General features: G+C 32.8%; 1 protein-coding gene across 1 annotated transcript in view; it reads left to right on the top strand.

Annotated features, from left to right (window-relative positions):
• The first annotated feature begins 679 nt into the window (after positions 1 to 679).
• LOC105338679 (T-box transcription factor TBX10) overlaps positions 680 to 15551 on the top strand; it is a 16353-nt gene continuing 1481 nt past the window's right edge. Inside the window, exons 1-6 of the mRNA XM_011443935.4 lie at positions 680 to 1203; positions 1325 to 1643; positions 13523 to 13796; positions 14269 to 14421; positions 14574 to 14641; positions 15135 to 15253. Coding sequence (XP_011442237.1) covers positions 1017 to 1203; positions 1325 to 1643; positions 13523 to 13796; positions 14269 to 14421; positions 14574 to 14641; positions 15135 to 15253 — 1120 coding nt within the window. The 5' untranslated portion in view covers positions 680 to 1016. The remainder of the gene's footprint in view (positions 1204 to 1324; positions 1644 to 13522; positions 13797 to 14268; positions 14422 to 14573; positions 14642 to 15134; positions 15254 to 15551) is intronic.

Below are 15551 nucleotides of genomic sequence, written 5' to 3'. Positions count from 1 at the left end.
CTATTTACTTTTTCTAATAGAAATAAAAATAACTAAACAAGACCAACATTTAGATATAAAATTTAAAACATGGCTAGCAAACAGTATATATATACGGAGAACAAAACATTGAAAGAAAATGGTGGATAAATAAAATGGTCGACCTAAACTAAAATTTGGAAATGTAGTTCAAATACTACTACCAAGTTTTTATTGTGATAGAATTTCATCATTTATCAAATCTAGTTATCTGAATAAATTGAATATTCTTTACATTTATTAATACTGTTATACCGTATTATTACTGACATGCATACCTAATTCAATAACAAAAAAAATATTTTTGCTCAAACTCAATAAATATATTTCAATGTTAAAACTTTTTCTATAATAGTTTATCACTTGTAAAACACAATTCTCTTTCTTGATATACATATATTTTCTTAATCGTTTAAAACCGTGCTTTTTTGTTGCCAATGCAGATTTAATTTCATGCTATTTATAATGGTGCTAGTATATATCTAGTGTATCTATTGAGAGTTTGTCCATATTTTTATGATTATAAATGATGATGCTGTGCAGGTTCTCGTTGGCCCGACCCCCCGAAGCCGTCAAACCTGACACCTCCAATGATTGATGAGCCCCAATACCTGCTTATATAAACCCCTGTGTCAACAATTCTCTGTCTGTACCCAAACTATTCTAAACACATCTGGATTCTTGGTGATGCTTATCCCTGAAGCCGACCCGACAAGTGACCAAATGTCCCCTCAATGTGCACGCGGACACGGCATTCCCCCATCTCACACCCCTAATTAGTCTCCAGCTTCTTTACACACTTCAAAGTAGAGAGCCAATCAGATCACTCGTTGCTCCGCTTGTTGAAGTAGGGGGCGTTCGCTGGAGGTGTTAATTTGCCAAAATTTGTCTTATTTATGGGATAATTTAGCTGCATGCGCAACATTGACAAAACTTTTTTTTACTCGTTTTGTACAAGTTTTATCTATTGAATGTGCGAAAAGTTGGGTAGATCCTAGATGGATATCACGGGACCTCTGTCTGTTCGCGCGAACGCATTCAGCATCGCCTCCCTCATGTCGGGACCTTTCTCTGACTCGGTCTTCAACTCGCTCGGATATCCCGGACCCTCGGGCCAATACGGCGCTGACTGTCTCGTGGAGTGGGGGAATTGTGGGTATCCCCCGGGTATGAAGAGTATGGAGGGTAAGCAAAAAAGTAGAATTTGTCAGCAAAATATTTTATTTTTAAAATATATTTTTTCGGTAATATAATTATGACATCCAAAATGAATTTGGTTTCATATTTCCAATGATTTTTTTTTCAGCCTGTCTTTTAAATGCGGGGACCGGGAGACCGTTCTATGATTCTGCGAGGTACGAATATCAAGATGTGATATCGAGAACTCACGGTGACAATTCCGAAAACTGTGCCAAACATTCCCAAGACTCGGACTTCTTAAAAGGTGATCAGACGTGCAAAACAGGTGACTCTTGCTCGGAGAACTTACCTGACGATAAAGGTGAGCTGTCCAAGAAACCCCTGCACCCCAAACTTCTGAACGTGAGCGCGCACCTGGAGATGAAGTCACTGTGGGACGAGTTTGATGAGCTGGGGACGGAAATGATCGTCACCAAAGCCGGCAGGTAAGGATCACTGATGCCCCCTGATGTGAATGGCTTTCTAAAATGTTAGATATACAAATACTATTTTAAAAGTAATTTCCATGGACAGTTCCTTTTAATTCCCGGGAAATTGAATTAAGTCGGTGGATTTATTATAAGGGTTTTAGCTTCAGAAGGTTACAGTGTTAGATACGTGTCCAGCAATTTATTAAGGAGAGGATACCTTAGCTTTTTACAAAAACTGATTACGCCTGAATTTATGGGTCGTTCTCAGTCTTTGATGGTTTGGCGATGCGTGTCCTAGATTCCGTTGCTTTGACGGCGCTCTGGAGTGAGTGCGTGACAGTATTTACTATATATGACATCACAGAGTCTCTGCGCGTGTGTCTCCCTGACATAACATCGCATTATTTTCAACAAGCGAACACACCGATCACAAAAAATTTACAGAAATAGAATTCACTGACTGACTCTAAAAAATACTGCGAGCTCATACAACTTTCGAGTAAATCAAATTATTCTAAAAACTTTTCAAATAATAAGAAACTAAGCCATTAATCTAAATGCTTTGAATTTATATTTTTTATGTTTTATTAATTAACCTTCATGCTACCTGTCGATTTCTTTAAAATCGCGGGTCATCTCATTGAAATTTTTTTTAAACAATTCTCATATGGGTCATTATCAAAATATGCAGCCTTTTGCGTCAGTGTCAATTTAAAGGGGGAAAAATAATGTTCTGGGGAATATATACAGTACCATTGGATTTTAGAAACTTAAACCCATATTGTTGAACAAATAAATCGACAAATTTACTGCTTAAAGTATAAAAAAAATATTATTTGTTATGAGATTTCAGTGAATTTATGTTGTCATTAAATTTTTCCAACGTCTTTAACCTACAATATCTTCAATAATATTGATGTTTTATTCCAAAAATCGCCGTTAATTTTCAAAACAACATTCATATTTTAATTTCTGCTATGCTCCTTAACAAGTTCTCTTTTAAAAACAATGAATTTGATGAGATATATGCTTGTACAAAAAGTTTTTGTCATTGGTGTTACAAGGCAAATTATATAAAAATATCTTAAAATACATCAAGTAAATAATATTGTACTACAGTTGGAATCCCCCAGATCATAGTGACATCATTCCCTGCTACTAAAAAGATAAATGTATCAGTGATGACATCATTGTGATAGAAAATATGGCAGAAAATGTTAGTATGCTCCGAAAAATACAATGTAAACTGTGTCAGTGGGATAACGTGCTATTTAAGGTTTTCTATTATGAAAGAACAAAAAAGTTTTTCACATAAATGATGAATGTTTATCACATTATAACATAGGCTATGTAGCTTAGTGTAGTATTTGTTCTCTTGGGTCATACTGCTACATTTACTATGGATACATCAGTGGTATAACGGTCAGTGGTGTAACCAAAAATTGTTGTTACACCACTGAAAAAACTGTTACACCACATGACATTATTTAATTATTTTACTTTTTCTTCCATTTTATTTATATTTTGAGCATTTTGAACAATTGTTATTTATCAATTTTACAAGTTAGACACTGTCACAATAAAGAAAGCTTGACTATTTAATTACAATTGTGTTTTCTTAATCTGGAAAATGAGACCTGTTACACCATTGACATTATTTGAAACACCATTGACATTTTGTATGCTCTAATTATGTTTTACCCATTTAAATACTTGATTAAAAGATAAAAGTAAAAACAAATTTATTCTAATAAAGAAATGAAATTATCCACATCATATTTTTATTAAAAAATCGAATTTTTTAATGACTTATAGTGTACAATAATATATGTTATTCCACTGACATTTCACATTCCCTATTATGTTATACTAAAATCTTTCAAATACTTAAAGGTAACAAATGCTAGCTGATCTTCAGAAAACATATATAGACAAAGAGGAAGTGTATATGCATTGTATGCATAGATTTTGGAGAAAATTGGAGAAATTTCAATTTTATTATCCAAAGTGTATGATTGATATGAGCTGGTATAGTATTGAAGATGTTGTTTGTGAGATTGATGAGCCGAAGAAAGTTCGAACTCGGTACAAGGTGGATAAAAGTGTGTGGATGCCAACAGTAAAAAATATAACATCAAAGAATGAGTGAATTCATGTAAAAAAACATCTACATGCCATTTTTGTGTCAGTGGTGTAACACTGATTATAAGTGGTGTAACAGTGTGTCTATCTTCAGATTATGAAAGAAAGAGGCACAAAAACTTTTATTTAAGATCAAATTTTTCATGTTTTAAATGCAATCAAAAATAGAAATTAGTTTATTTTACAAAATTTAACACACTTATCTCTTATTTATTATCGCTAGGTCAGTGGTGTAACTTTAAGTCAGTGGTTAAACATAATAATCAGTGGTGTAACGTGTACATTTTTCTCCAAATAAAATTAACTGACAATGATTCATGTATATTTGAAAACACCAGTGCATTTACAATAATGTCTTTTTTATGCTCCATTAAAAGAAAAATCCAGTTGTGTTCTTTTTAATGCTCAAATTAAAAATTTGTTGAGTAACATCAAGACTTTGTCCCAAATGTTATGTTGGTCACTATGTAAATGTGTCAAATATTTTCTGTTATCTAATTCTAATAACTTTAAATGAAGTTTGTTGATATAAACTTTATGTCCATCATTTTAAAAGAATTATTTTATTTTATTTAAGAATTTTTTCCTATACTATATGCCTGTTACACCACTGACAAAATTTTCACAGTTCATTTAATTTTAGTCTAATTATCCACCAAATGGTAGATTCCAATGTTTGCAAATTTTTAGATGTTATACTTTATTGTTTGTTAAATGTGTTTTTTGCAATCAAAGTAATTTTTTCACCAATAATTTTCTCATGTTTTACATATTTTAAAAGTCTGCATATTTTGATAATGACCCATATACTGGTAAAATTGTGAAGCGTTTTATATACAGGTATGTTTAAGCTATTTACGTTGGTTAATGTAATGCCGTTTGCTTTGTTTTAGCCTTATAAATGAGACAAAAATAAAAAATTTTATCATAAGAGATTAAAATGAAATTTTTGAACGGGGAGGGGGGGGGGGGGGGGGTAGGGGGAGGTGGGGCAGGAAACGAAATCATAGACAGAAATTTTAATCGCCATATACAAAGGTTGATCAAAAAGCACAATACATCGCTCGTGCTGTATTACAGAAAATATGCATCAAATTTTGTCGAATCCAAATTTTAAATTCTCAGAAAATTTCATGAAATTTCATACAATAGAAAGAAAATGTAGACGCTAAAAAAAATTTTTCGCGTATCCATCATACATAGTTGATCCTAATTCAAACTTATTATATATTATGTGCATGCTTTGATGAAAATACATACATTAAACAATATTATACCGGAAAAAATATTTAATAATTTTAAAAAATGAAGATTTTATGCAATTTACCACAAAGTTTATATAAAAATCATGTCACTAGTACAAATTAGATTTTAACGATATGTACACAGTATGTAAACACATATAAAGGCAAGCACTATATTCCGAGATATACCGTCACTCCTGTAAGAGTCCTCTCTCCAGATTTACAACAATTTACTACTTTGTAACGAGTGTTTTATATCCTAACGGTATAAGTATGCCTTTTTTACATTGAAATTGTCCGTGAATGAAAATTCAACAAAAGACAAATTTTAAATATACATGTATCTATATGATTGAGGCAATTAAAATGTGTATATTCACGAGACAGATAATATTGGTTTTATTATGCTAAGGTGATTTCAACTTATTTTATCTTATTAATTCAAGCACAAGTTAATTCTTTCGACTCACGTTTGCTTACAGCCATCAATATATATTATAATAATCACTCATATCAAAGATACATAGGTATGTACAAAGTTATAGAGATACTTCAATCCAATTCAATTTCTTTATTCTGGAAGACGTTCATCTTATATAGCGTGATTACAACATTGTAATAGCGTGATTATAACTGTAATAGCGTGATTATAACATTGTAACAGCGTGATTATAACATTGTAACTCAAAATACTTAGTAAGGAAAAATAAATCTATGTTTGAATTTACTTGAGGCAGTTACAAAAATCATCCAAGTCGCTTTAAAGTCAACAAATTATCACCGGTAAAACAAGGAACTGGTGGTAAAATGCTTTAGTTGATATTGAAAATTCAATGAAACAATTCTCCACTAAAATCAAAATGTTCAGAAATATGAGTAAAATGCAAAAGTTTTATAAACATTTTATTTTGCAGGTACATTTATATTGTATGCGAAAGAAGTTAGTATTTTTCATCATTTCTATATTATATAAATATAGTGTATTAGTTTTATAAAACTCATTTTTGCAGTTTTTAGAACAAAATTCCCCTTGGTCCTAAATATTGTAGTTTTTTTAGCGACCACACATTAAATCAAAATACAACAACGTGTATACTATCACTTACCAACCTTATTTAAAATATTTGATTTTGTTTACAAAGTTTTTTTCCATAATATTTATCTTTAATTATATAACTGTTTAGCCTGTAAATTCATGCAAAGCTTCATTGAAGTAAACCAGAATATTTAATATTACGGATTCCCTTTAATCTTACGATCAAGACTTATGTATATTACGAGATTTAGCACTGCCAATTTAAGAGGGCAAAATAATTAAATAAATGAAAATTAAAAAATCGTCTTCAGTTACTTATGTGGGGAGAATGCATGCATATCTAATTTTTTATTAATAAATTAATATACATATTTTTTTAACTTTAGTTGATTACAAATCATTACATACGGTGTAGAATACCCTTTTGTGTTACTTTTACATCAAACAGCAGATTACTATAACTACCCAAAAGTACCCTGAAATCAGCGTGCAGTGTAGAGAACTTCAATGAGCTGAGTTTTCACTTATTAAAATGGACATTGCAGGAACATGCCAGATAACAATGGCTGATCCAATCTCGGTCCTGTCTGTGTTTTCAGTGAAGCGTTTCAATGATGACAGTTTCAGTATTGCAATGCACACTGATCATGCCTCGTGTCCCCCCGGTGTGAGCGCCGTGGTCTATCACATGGCTCTACCCTCATCATCATGGGGCCATGCTTCATTAAAAATCGACGAGCGTAGCATCCTATCTCGCCTTATCACCTTGTTATGAAAACTGTTTTCTTTCGCTGTGAATCCCCCGTGAGCTCTACTAATAATTACCGATTTTAATTCCCGCTGTTCTCCCAGCTGGTTTTTAAACGAGAAAGGTGCAACATAAAATGACCATTGCTTTCTAATTTTACGATTTTATGTACGTTTGGATATATTAATAAATCAGCCGACATCGAACACAGGTGTTAGTTTCTGCAGTGAAGTAATTTACTCTATTCCGAGTTCAAACCGCATCACACCGCCTTAATGGCGGTGTAAATAAATCCGCCGGGCAATTTCTCGGTGGATCTTGCTTATAAATTGTTTTGCAGGCATTTGAAGTGGCTCTTACGGTGTTTTCCATCAGTTTTAATTGAATTTTGAGCATGCTTAATGTTGGAAATAAATATATACATCCGCAGCTGTGTGCGTTTCAATATATACGTCTGATGCGAGCTGAAATAAATATTTCTAATTGTTAGGTATTTTGTTACAATTAACGAGAAAGAAAGTATCTGGCGAGAAAACGAGCAACATAAACACAGGTTACTTCTGCCTGTTGGAACGCTTCTTACGCCGAATTCTTCAAAGCCGAGTTCTGGGTTTGACTCAAAGTGTTTCAACACAAAGAATAACTGTTACATAAAATCAAACTCTAAACAAATCATTACTCAAACGACTTTTATCATCAAACACGATTTTTTGTCAAATTTCAAGTTGCTTAATAAATTTTGTGGCTGACCTATTTTCAAAGCAAAGAAATGCCATTCGTGACATTTTTTAACTTTAACTCAGTTGTCGCCAAGATTAATGGTATGTATTTACACTGAAAGTAAACTAATTGATAATTGGCTACGTTGTAGATTTTTTTTTAATTTACTGAAAATTTTTATAAAGCAATGTTTATGTTGTGAAAATTTAATTTAAGTCCCTTTTTAAAAGAAATTCTTACTTTAACTATCTACAAATATATGATTTCTGATTACATTTCAGTCTAAACAAACTGATTATTTTTCCATTTTGTTTTGCATCGGTTGTTATAGTTTTATACATTTTTTACAACCACAAGTTGTCGTATGTTTTTAACCCCGACCCTAGCATTTCACTTGTCTCTTCCTCCTCATCATTATTTTTTATTCAGAGAGCTTTTATGGATATCATAGAAAACCTTAGATATCACAAAACATCCATTGGGTCTGTTTGTGGGTTGTATATGGATGGGGCTAAGGGTTTCTGCAGATATTGATCATGAATTTGCTTTCATAAAAATTTTCATCTTGTCTTTTCATCATTCCCAGACATGTTGCTTCGAGATTATATGCTAAAGTAGATAACTATTTCACTTTCTTCCAAATTGTATGTTTATTATTTTAACTATATATGAATGTTCATCATAAATTGTTTTTTTATATTGGTTCGTTTGTCAACGTAAACATCTTTTACATCAGACAAATTGTACAGATGATTTATGGGAATAATGAAAACAAGTTATCATAATTGTAAAATTTACACGACAAGATGGGCATCAACATACGGATAAATATATACCTATCAAGGAATTATCGCGACCGTATTAATAATTGATAAGTGTAACATTTGATGAATTATACCTGTATTATTCAATGTTGAAAAATCATTGGCTCTAAAAAGGACAATTGCAATACGTTGCTCCCCACGCGATAAAAATAGATGCAATAAACAGCCATAGTCTACATACGTACCTGCTCTTTTGAAATTATTTTATTTTTTGAGCTGTATGATTTAAGAATTTGTTCGTGAAACATTTAAATCCAAAGTTGTTTTGTTAGCTATACGTAAAGACTTTTGAATATTTGATTGTTATAGCTTTAATTTATTTTCCCGCAAAATGCTGATACCAGAAGTTGACAAAGAGAATGGTTATAGATAAAGTGTATTCTACGTAATGCTGTAATTTGTAACTGTTATAGATATTTACAAATTCTTTGAATTCGGGTGTTGCTAAAACGCGGAACGGAAAACGGAAACATACTATGGCGTTTATCGCTTAAATCTTGTGTAGATTGGAGACAAACTATTTACTTGGCATCATTTATAAATATTTCATGAATGATTATTATCAGAAGGTTGCTTAATTATTTGATATCATTCTTACGAATGGCTATCAACGAAATCATTGCTTTTAATTAGCCTAATAAAGTACGAAACGGGAAAATGAAGTTTACACACATTGTGATTAAATAAGCTATAATAATAACTTTCCTTTTGTAATATTTTTTGAATAATAGTGTAGGGCAGTTGGTTGGTGCGTTTGGTTGTGTTTTTCATGACTTGAAACGTGCATGGGATTTTAAACTTATTCTAAAAAATTCAAACATGATGTACTCTCATCCGCATTGAATTTTTAGAGATCCAAACTATTATAAAAGTTTGTAAATAGCATTATTGATATAAAAAACGTGACCGACGAACTATATCTACTATCATTGTTACGAGGTTTTGCTGCAACATCTGCATGTAAACCTTTTTAATGTCTCGCTATTTTAAAGATCATTTAATCGAAAACAAAATCATTTTATTGGATCACTAACGCCTTAGATTTCCTGCAAAGTCTCTTGTCTTTCGTCTCATATCAGCGTTTGTTGTCCACATCTTCTACCGTTTTAGATTACTTATTTCTAATATTTTAGGTATGACAGTTTCTTTACGTTTACGTACGTGATTGTACATTCCTGTAACTTAATCCGAATAGAGAGCTGGATATGTGGTTTAGTTTGATAAACTGGGACTAGTGGTCAAAGCATGTAATGTTGATTCTGAGAAAATCATACATTTTCTAAATGAATAAACTTGAATGTGGATAACTGTTTTAACAATATTGAAATTTACATAAAGTATATCGTTCTTAGCTTGTTAACACTTTTATCAAGTAAATAACATTATGTAACATTTCCATATTCCATTTCGTTCCGCTTTTCGTTCCGTTTTCCTTTCCGCGTTTTAGCAACACCCTTTGAATTTTAAGACTGTAATGTGACAAATTTATAAAGATGTATTTTAAAAACATGGTTTCTGTTTCATGTTGCATAATATATTGCTTATTTAGATCCTCCGATTTGATTTCATCATTTCTGTGTACATTTAGTAAACTGATTTTATTATTTTTTACTAGTGGCAATGTTAAATATTTATGATGTTACTGGTTCAATTAGACTTGAAACTATCATAAGAATATCATATAGATGCAAAATGGTTTGGAAATTCTTTGACAATTTTTTTTACTAACGTTTCCCTTTCTAAAACCACAGTGTGGTTTGTTTCAGTCGTATATTTCTGTATGTCATTTATAATATTTATATATGAAAACGACTTCAGTAAAATATACATTGCGATTATTTTCGTGAATACAAAAAAAAAACGGGATTAAGTTGAAAATAAATAACCTATTCATAATAGAAATTTTGAAATGACCAATAGAAATTCAGAAAAATATTCAGGATAGTATTTTTTTGCATTTTTTTATTCGAGATTTACAAACAGTGTTGATGTTGTAAAACAATAATTAAGTTTATAGTGAAATTATCCAACACAATTATCAACTGGTACACGCGGCATGCTAGTTTAATTATAAATCTGACAAATAAAATAATGAATAATTTGTTAACTTCTGGAAGAGTGACATATTCCAAATCCAACAAAGCTTGTTTGGAGGCTACGATCCCCTGTTTCTGTCTGTAATAATCCTTTTTATCGCGACTATGCTGATGTAGCGTTTAGAGGCGACGGAATATTTTAACAATCCTAACATGCACGTCCTGATTTTTTTATCTGAAGATAAAAACAGACAGATCAAAGCCAAGTGTAGACACCTGATTTCATTGGGGGGATAGAAATGTGAGGATGGAGAGGGTAACATCAGTGGATCTTCACAGCCCCCGATGCCGCGATCTCTCTCTCTGATATCAACCCCCTCCATCCCACAGAAATTTTGTCTGCTACGGAAAATATCAAGAAATATTTCCAATTTATCCCCTTGAAAAACAGTTCTATTTTTTATAAATATTTGTTTTGGAATATTTTATCCCGACTTTTCCCACACCCTGTTTCCGAGACAAATCCCCGTCAGCTGTTAGCTCGGGCTATTTACACTCGTTTTTTATCTTTTAAAAACAATAATGGACATGTTCTTTCACATAAATTAAAGTGTATAATACCTCGACATTTTTGAGGTTGACATAAGAAGCGTAAACAGATGTGAAAGCCCCGGGCAGTGCTCTGAGGGCGAGGGATCGCCGCGTGGTCAGTTTTCATCGCTGGCAGTGTTTCCGATGCAGTTACTTATCAATGTATATATAGGGGCCATCAATCATCCCCAGCTTTATTTTTTAACCCCCATCAAGAAAAAGGCTATTAATTTTACAGCAGTCTAAACAAGTAATTGTAGAAAAGTCTAATAGCTCCGCGATATACTCGTTTATTTGCGAATTTTTATTGCTATATATCACTTTCTGACAGTTGCAACATTTTGAGATATCCTAGTTTTAAACCTTAAAAACGAATTTTAGATTGGGCATCATTTATGTAGAGATTAAAGCAATAAAATTTGTTTGCATAAAAATAGGAGAGAGATGATTCCGTCGCAGTCTGCCTTGACTGTCGCTAATTTACGAAAGCCGAATAGGGCCACATAAAAAAATATTTTAATCTCGTAATTACGAGAAAAGATCTCGTTATTACGAGTTAATTATCTCGTTATTACGAGAAAAGATCTCGTTATTACGAGTTAGTTATCTCGTTATTACGAGAAAAGATGTCGTTATTACGAGATAATTTTCTCGTTATTACGAGAAAAGATCTCGTTATTACGAGATAATTTTCTCGTTATTACGAGTTAATTTTCTCGTTATTACGAGAAAAGATCTCGTTATTACGAGAAAAGATCTATATAAAATGGTGCGTTTCTGAAAAAGAATTCGACTGGATCACACTTTAAGCCTATCTTTTTCATTCCAGAAACGTTGATTCAATTTTGATCAATATTTAAAAATACCAACGATCATTATTCATAAATTTCTACATATCAAAATGATTGGATTTGACATTTTATCTGGTATTAATAAAAGGAAAGAACTTTATGTAATTTTTCTATTCAACTTATATATATTACAATCCCACTCCGAAGTAAATACCAGGTAGCCCTATAGTCGTAAAAACACAGTTTTATTAGTTACAGATCACTTTAATGACTATATAGTTTCAGTCATGGATATGGATACACAGGATTTACCCGAATTTGTGTTTTATATGTTCATACACAACCTACATGTATATTGAAAATAATTGATTTTATATAAACATTTTGAAGTCTGAAAAAAAATAACACGTATCCTTCTTAATTATTGACATATAGTTCAATGAATTTTTTAATCAATTTGCTTTGCTAATTCTTCTGAAATTTCTTTAAAACTGCTTGGTCCGATTTTATATCAAATTATGCGTTTTAAACGATGATCACATGTGCTAAGTAAGTGTATATTAATAGACATTGCAGTAGTTCATACACTTTATATAAAAAGAATAGAATAATGAAACACGCCATTTCAAAAACAGATCTTTTCTCGTAATTACGAGATAATTAACTCGTAATAACGAGATCTTTTCTCGTAATAACGAGATCTTTTCTCGTAATAACGAGATCTTTTCTCGTAATTACGAGATCTTTTCTCGTAATTACGAGATAATTAACTCATAATAACGAGGTCTTTTCTCGTAATTACGAGATCTTTTCTCGTTATTACGAGATAATTAACTCGTAATAACGAGATAATTAACTCGTAATTACGAGATAATTAACTCGTAATTACGAGATCTTTTCTTGTAATTACGAGATCTTTTCTCGTAATAACGAGATAATTAACTCGTAATAACGAGATCTTTTCTCGTAATTACGAGATCTTTTCTCGTAATAACGAGATAATTAACTCGTAATAACGAGATCTTTTCTCGTAATTACGAGATAAAAATATTTTTTTAAGTGGCCCTATTCGTCTTTCGTACTAATTGGTGCTGTATGAAGATGTTGTTGACGACATACGGGGTCCTGTGAAGACACAAGCGGCCTGTCTCAGCATCAGTTTAATGCGAGCAACGTATCAGGGGAAAAAATGGTTTCTAATGAACTTTGAAAATAAACACAGGTTTTATCGCCTAGGTGAAGTTTTTATGGTCAATAAAATGAACATCAACGAGTTCTCTTGTTGATTTAGCCGGGTAAAGAGAGCAATTTTCCTGAAACAGTTGTAACAAATGAGGGACAAGTGACGACACGCAATTATTTCATTACTCTTGAGAAATTGCCATTAAAAATTACTGAGAGAAATTTACCAACAAAATTGAATACTATTTACCAATATTTTAGTATTTGGACCTTAATCATTTTATTCGTTTTATTGATGTTGGTAGTATATGCCATATGAGGATCGTGGACGTACTGTAAATCACAAAATCACATGCGGTGACTCCTTTACTAGATCGGACCTATCTGATCTGTGTAGAAATGTGTGTCTGTTTGTAGTGAACTGTGGGTCTCTCTGTATTTGGTATGTGTGTCTGTTTGTATGTGAATTGCGTGTCTTTCTGTATCTGGTCTGTGTGTCTGTTTGTATCTGATATGTGTGTTTGTATGTGGTCTGTACCTGGCCTGTGTGTCTTTATTTTGTATGTGTGTCTGTTTGTAGGAGGATGTTTCCGACGTTCCAGGTCCGTCTGTACGGTCTGGATCACATGGCGGACTACATGGTGATGATGGACTTCGTCCCGTGTGACGACAAACGCTATAGGTATTCCTTCCATAGCTCCAGCTGGGTGGTGGCGGGCAAGGCCGACCCACACATGCCTGGCAGAATACACGTGCATCCAGACTCACCCGCCAAAGGCTCGCAGTGGATGAAGCAAGTGGTGTCGTTTGACAAATTGAAACTCACAAATAATTTAATGGACGACAACGGTCATGTGAGTTTATTAATGGCTATGTTTGTGCACCTGCAAATTGAATTTAATCATCCTTATTGCCAGGCCTGGTTGAGGCTTTAGTCACTGTATCAAATACTTCGTACATGACCCAATAACATTTAGCCGTGAAAACTCGGTCCATAAATAATCGTTCTAAACACGTTGATGAATGGCAAATGAAATGGAGATAGGCTTTAAGGCAAATTCAAAAAGACATTTTTGTCAGCATATACATGTAATTACTATTTTGTTTTCATTAATTTAAAATCAGCTTCAGATTTTGTTGGGGGGGGGGGTATACTACTTGCAACCTGCCACTAACTGTTTTTCATCAACAGAATCTACATTGATATGAAATTTGTATCATTTTCTCCTGTTTACAGATTTAATTAAGATAACTTCTGTGAGATAGGTAAGGCGGGCGAAGTAACATGTAATCTAAATAAATACGGACTCTATCTCACTTTTACAGATCATCCTGAATTCTATGCACAAGTATCAGCCTCGATGTCATGTTGTTTATGTAAATCCGAAATCCGAAGACTGTTCCCTGACAGAAAACTTTAAGACGTACATCTTCCCAGAGACGAAGTTCATGGCGGTCACGGCGTATCAGAACCATCGGGTAAACAGTCTCCCCCTGGCGTCCAGACGATCCCCAAACTGTCGTCTGATATCAATGATCGCCATTAATTCTTACCAAATCCATTAATCCGATTTTACATGCTTTTGCTGTCGTTGAAATAAATTATACCAGTAATTTACTAACTTTTGCAGATAACTCAGTTGAAAATCGCCAGTAACCCGTTTGCCAAGGGCTTTCGAGACGTCGATCCAAATGAATGGTAAGACACTGGTTGGAAATTGATGTTGATAATCCATAATCACTTTTATTTATTTCTCATATTCGCCTATCAATAAAATGAATAAATAAAATATTTTTATCTTGCTCTTTGAAACGGGTCTGATGAGGCAATGCTCGATTTTTTGTGACAACGGGCACTGTTGAGGATACATGTATATTTGTAATTGAAAAGAATTCAGAACAAAGGCTTTCAATTTTACTAACAGTGTTAACAATAAAAACTTATGACTTAAAAAGCAAATCATTCTTCAGAGTGTAACACATGGCATACTTCATATTGGTAAAATGTCATCCTATCAGTTCCATGTAAACTAACTGTGTCGTTTGATTTGTTTGCGGTGTTAAAGGAAGGGGGGGGTATATAATTATGATCTTTGGAAAGAACATTAATTTTAATTTGATTGATAGTGTTGAACTGAATGTGCCTAGAACTGTATTTACATTTTGCTGATTGTGAGCGGTGTCTGTTGCAGTATGGTGGACGTGATCTCACAATTAAACCCTTGTTCTCGACCCAGAAACCACAACAGACCCAGTTCCCTGGCGTACGTGAACGGGGGGTCATCCAAACGCCGCACCTCCGAGGAAAAAGGTACACGTTAATTCATGCTGCCTCAGTCAGAAACTTTTCGGTCCGTGATATTTTGTTTATGTTTTATAAATTTTATAAATAAAGAATTAAAATTGTATTTGAATTGAGGAAATGTTATTCGTATCTTAAAATACAGAAAATAATGCTCAATACACGTAGAAACAGATTTGAGTTTTATTTATATGCTGGGTTCTACTGAAAATTTGGTGATTGAGAAAATTTGGAACACAGTTTTTGAAAAAGAAATTTGTAATAAATTCTTTTGTAAATCCCGACTGAATATAGTAAATAATGAATT

This window comes from Magallana gigas, chromosome 3 (assembly GCF_963853765.1).
Source record: "Magallana gigas chromosome 3, xbMagGiga1.1, whole genome shotgun sequence".
Classification (NCBI taxonomy): domain Eukaryota; kingdom Metazoa; phylum Mollusca; class Bivalvia; order Ostreida; family Ostreidae; genus Magallana; species Magallana gigas.
Note: the sequence above shows the minus strand (reverse complement) of the source record. Positions and strands in the feature narration are given on the sequence as shown.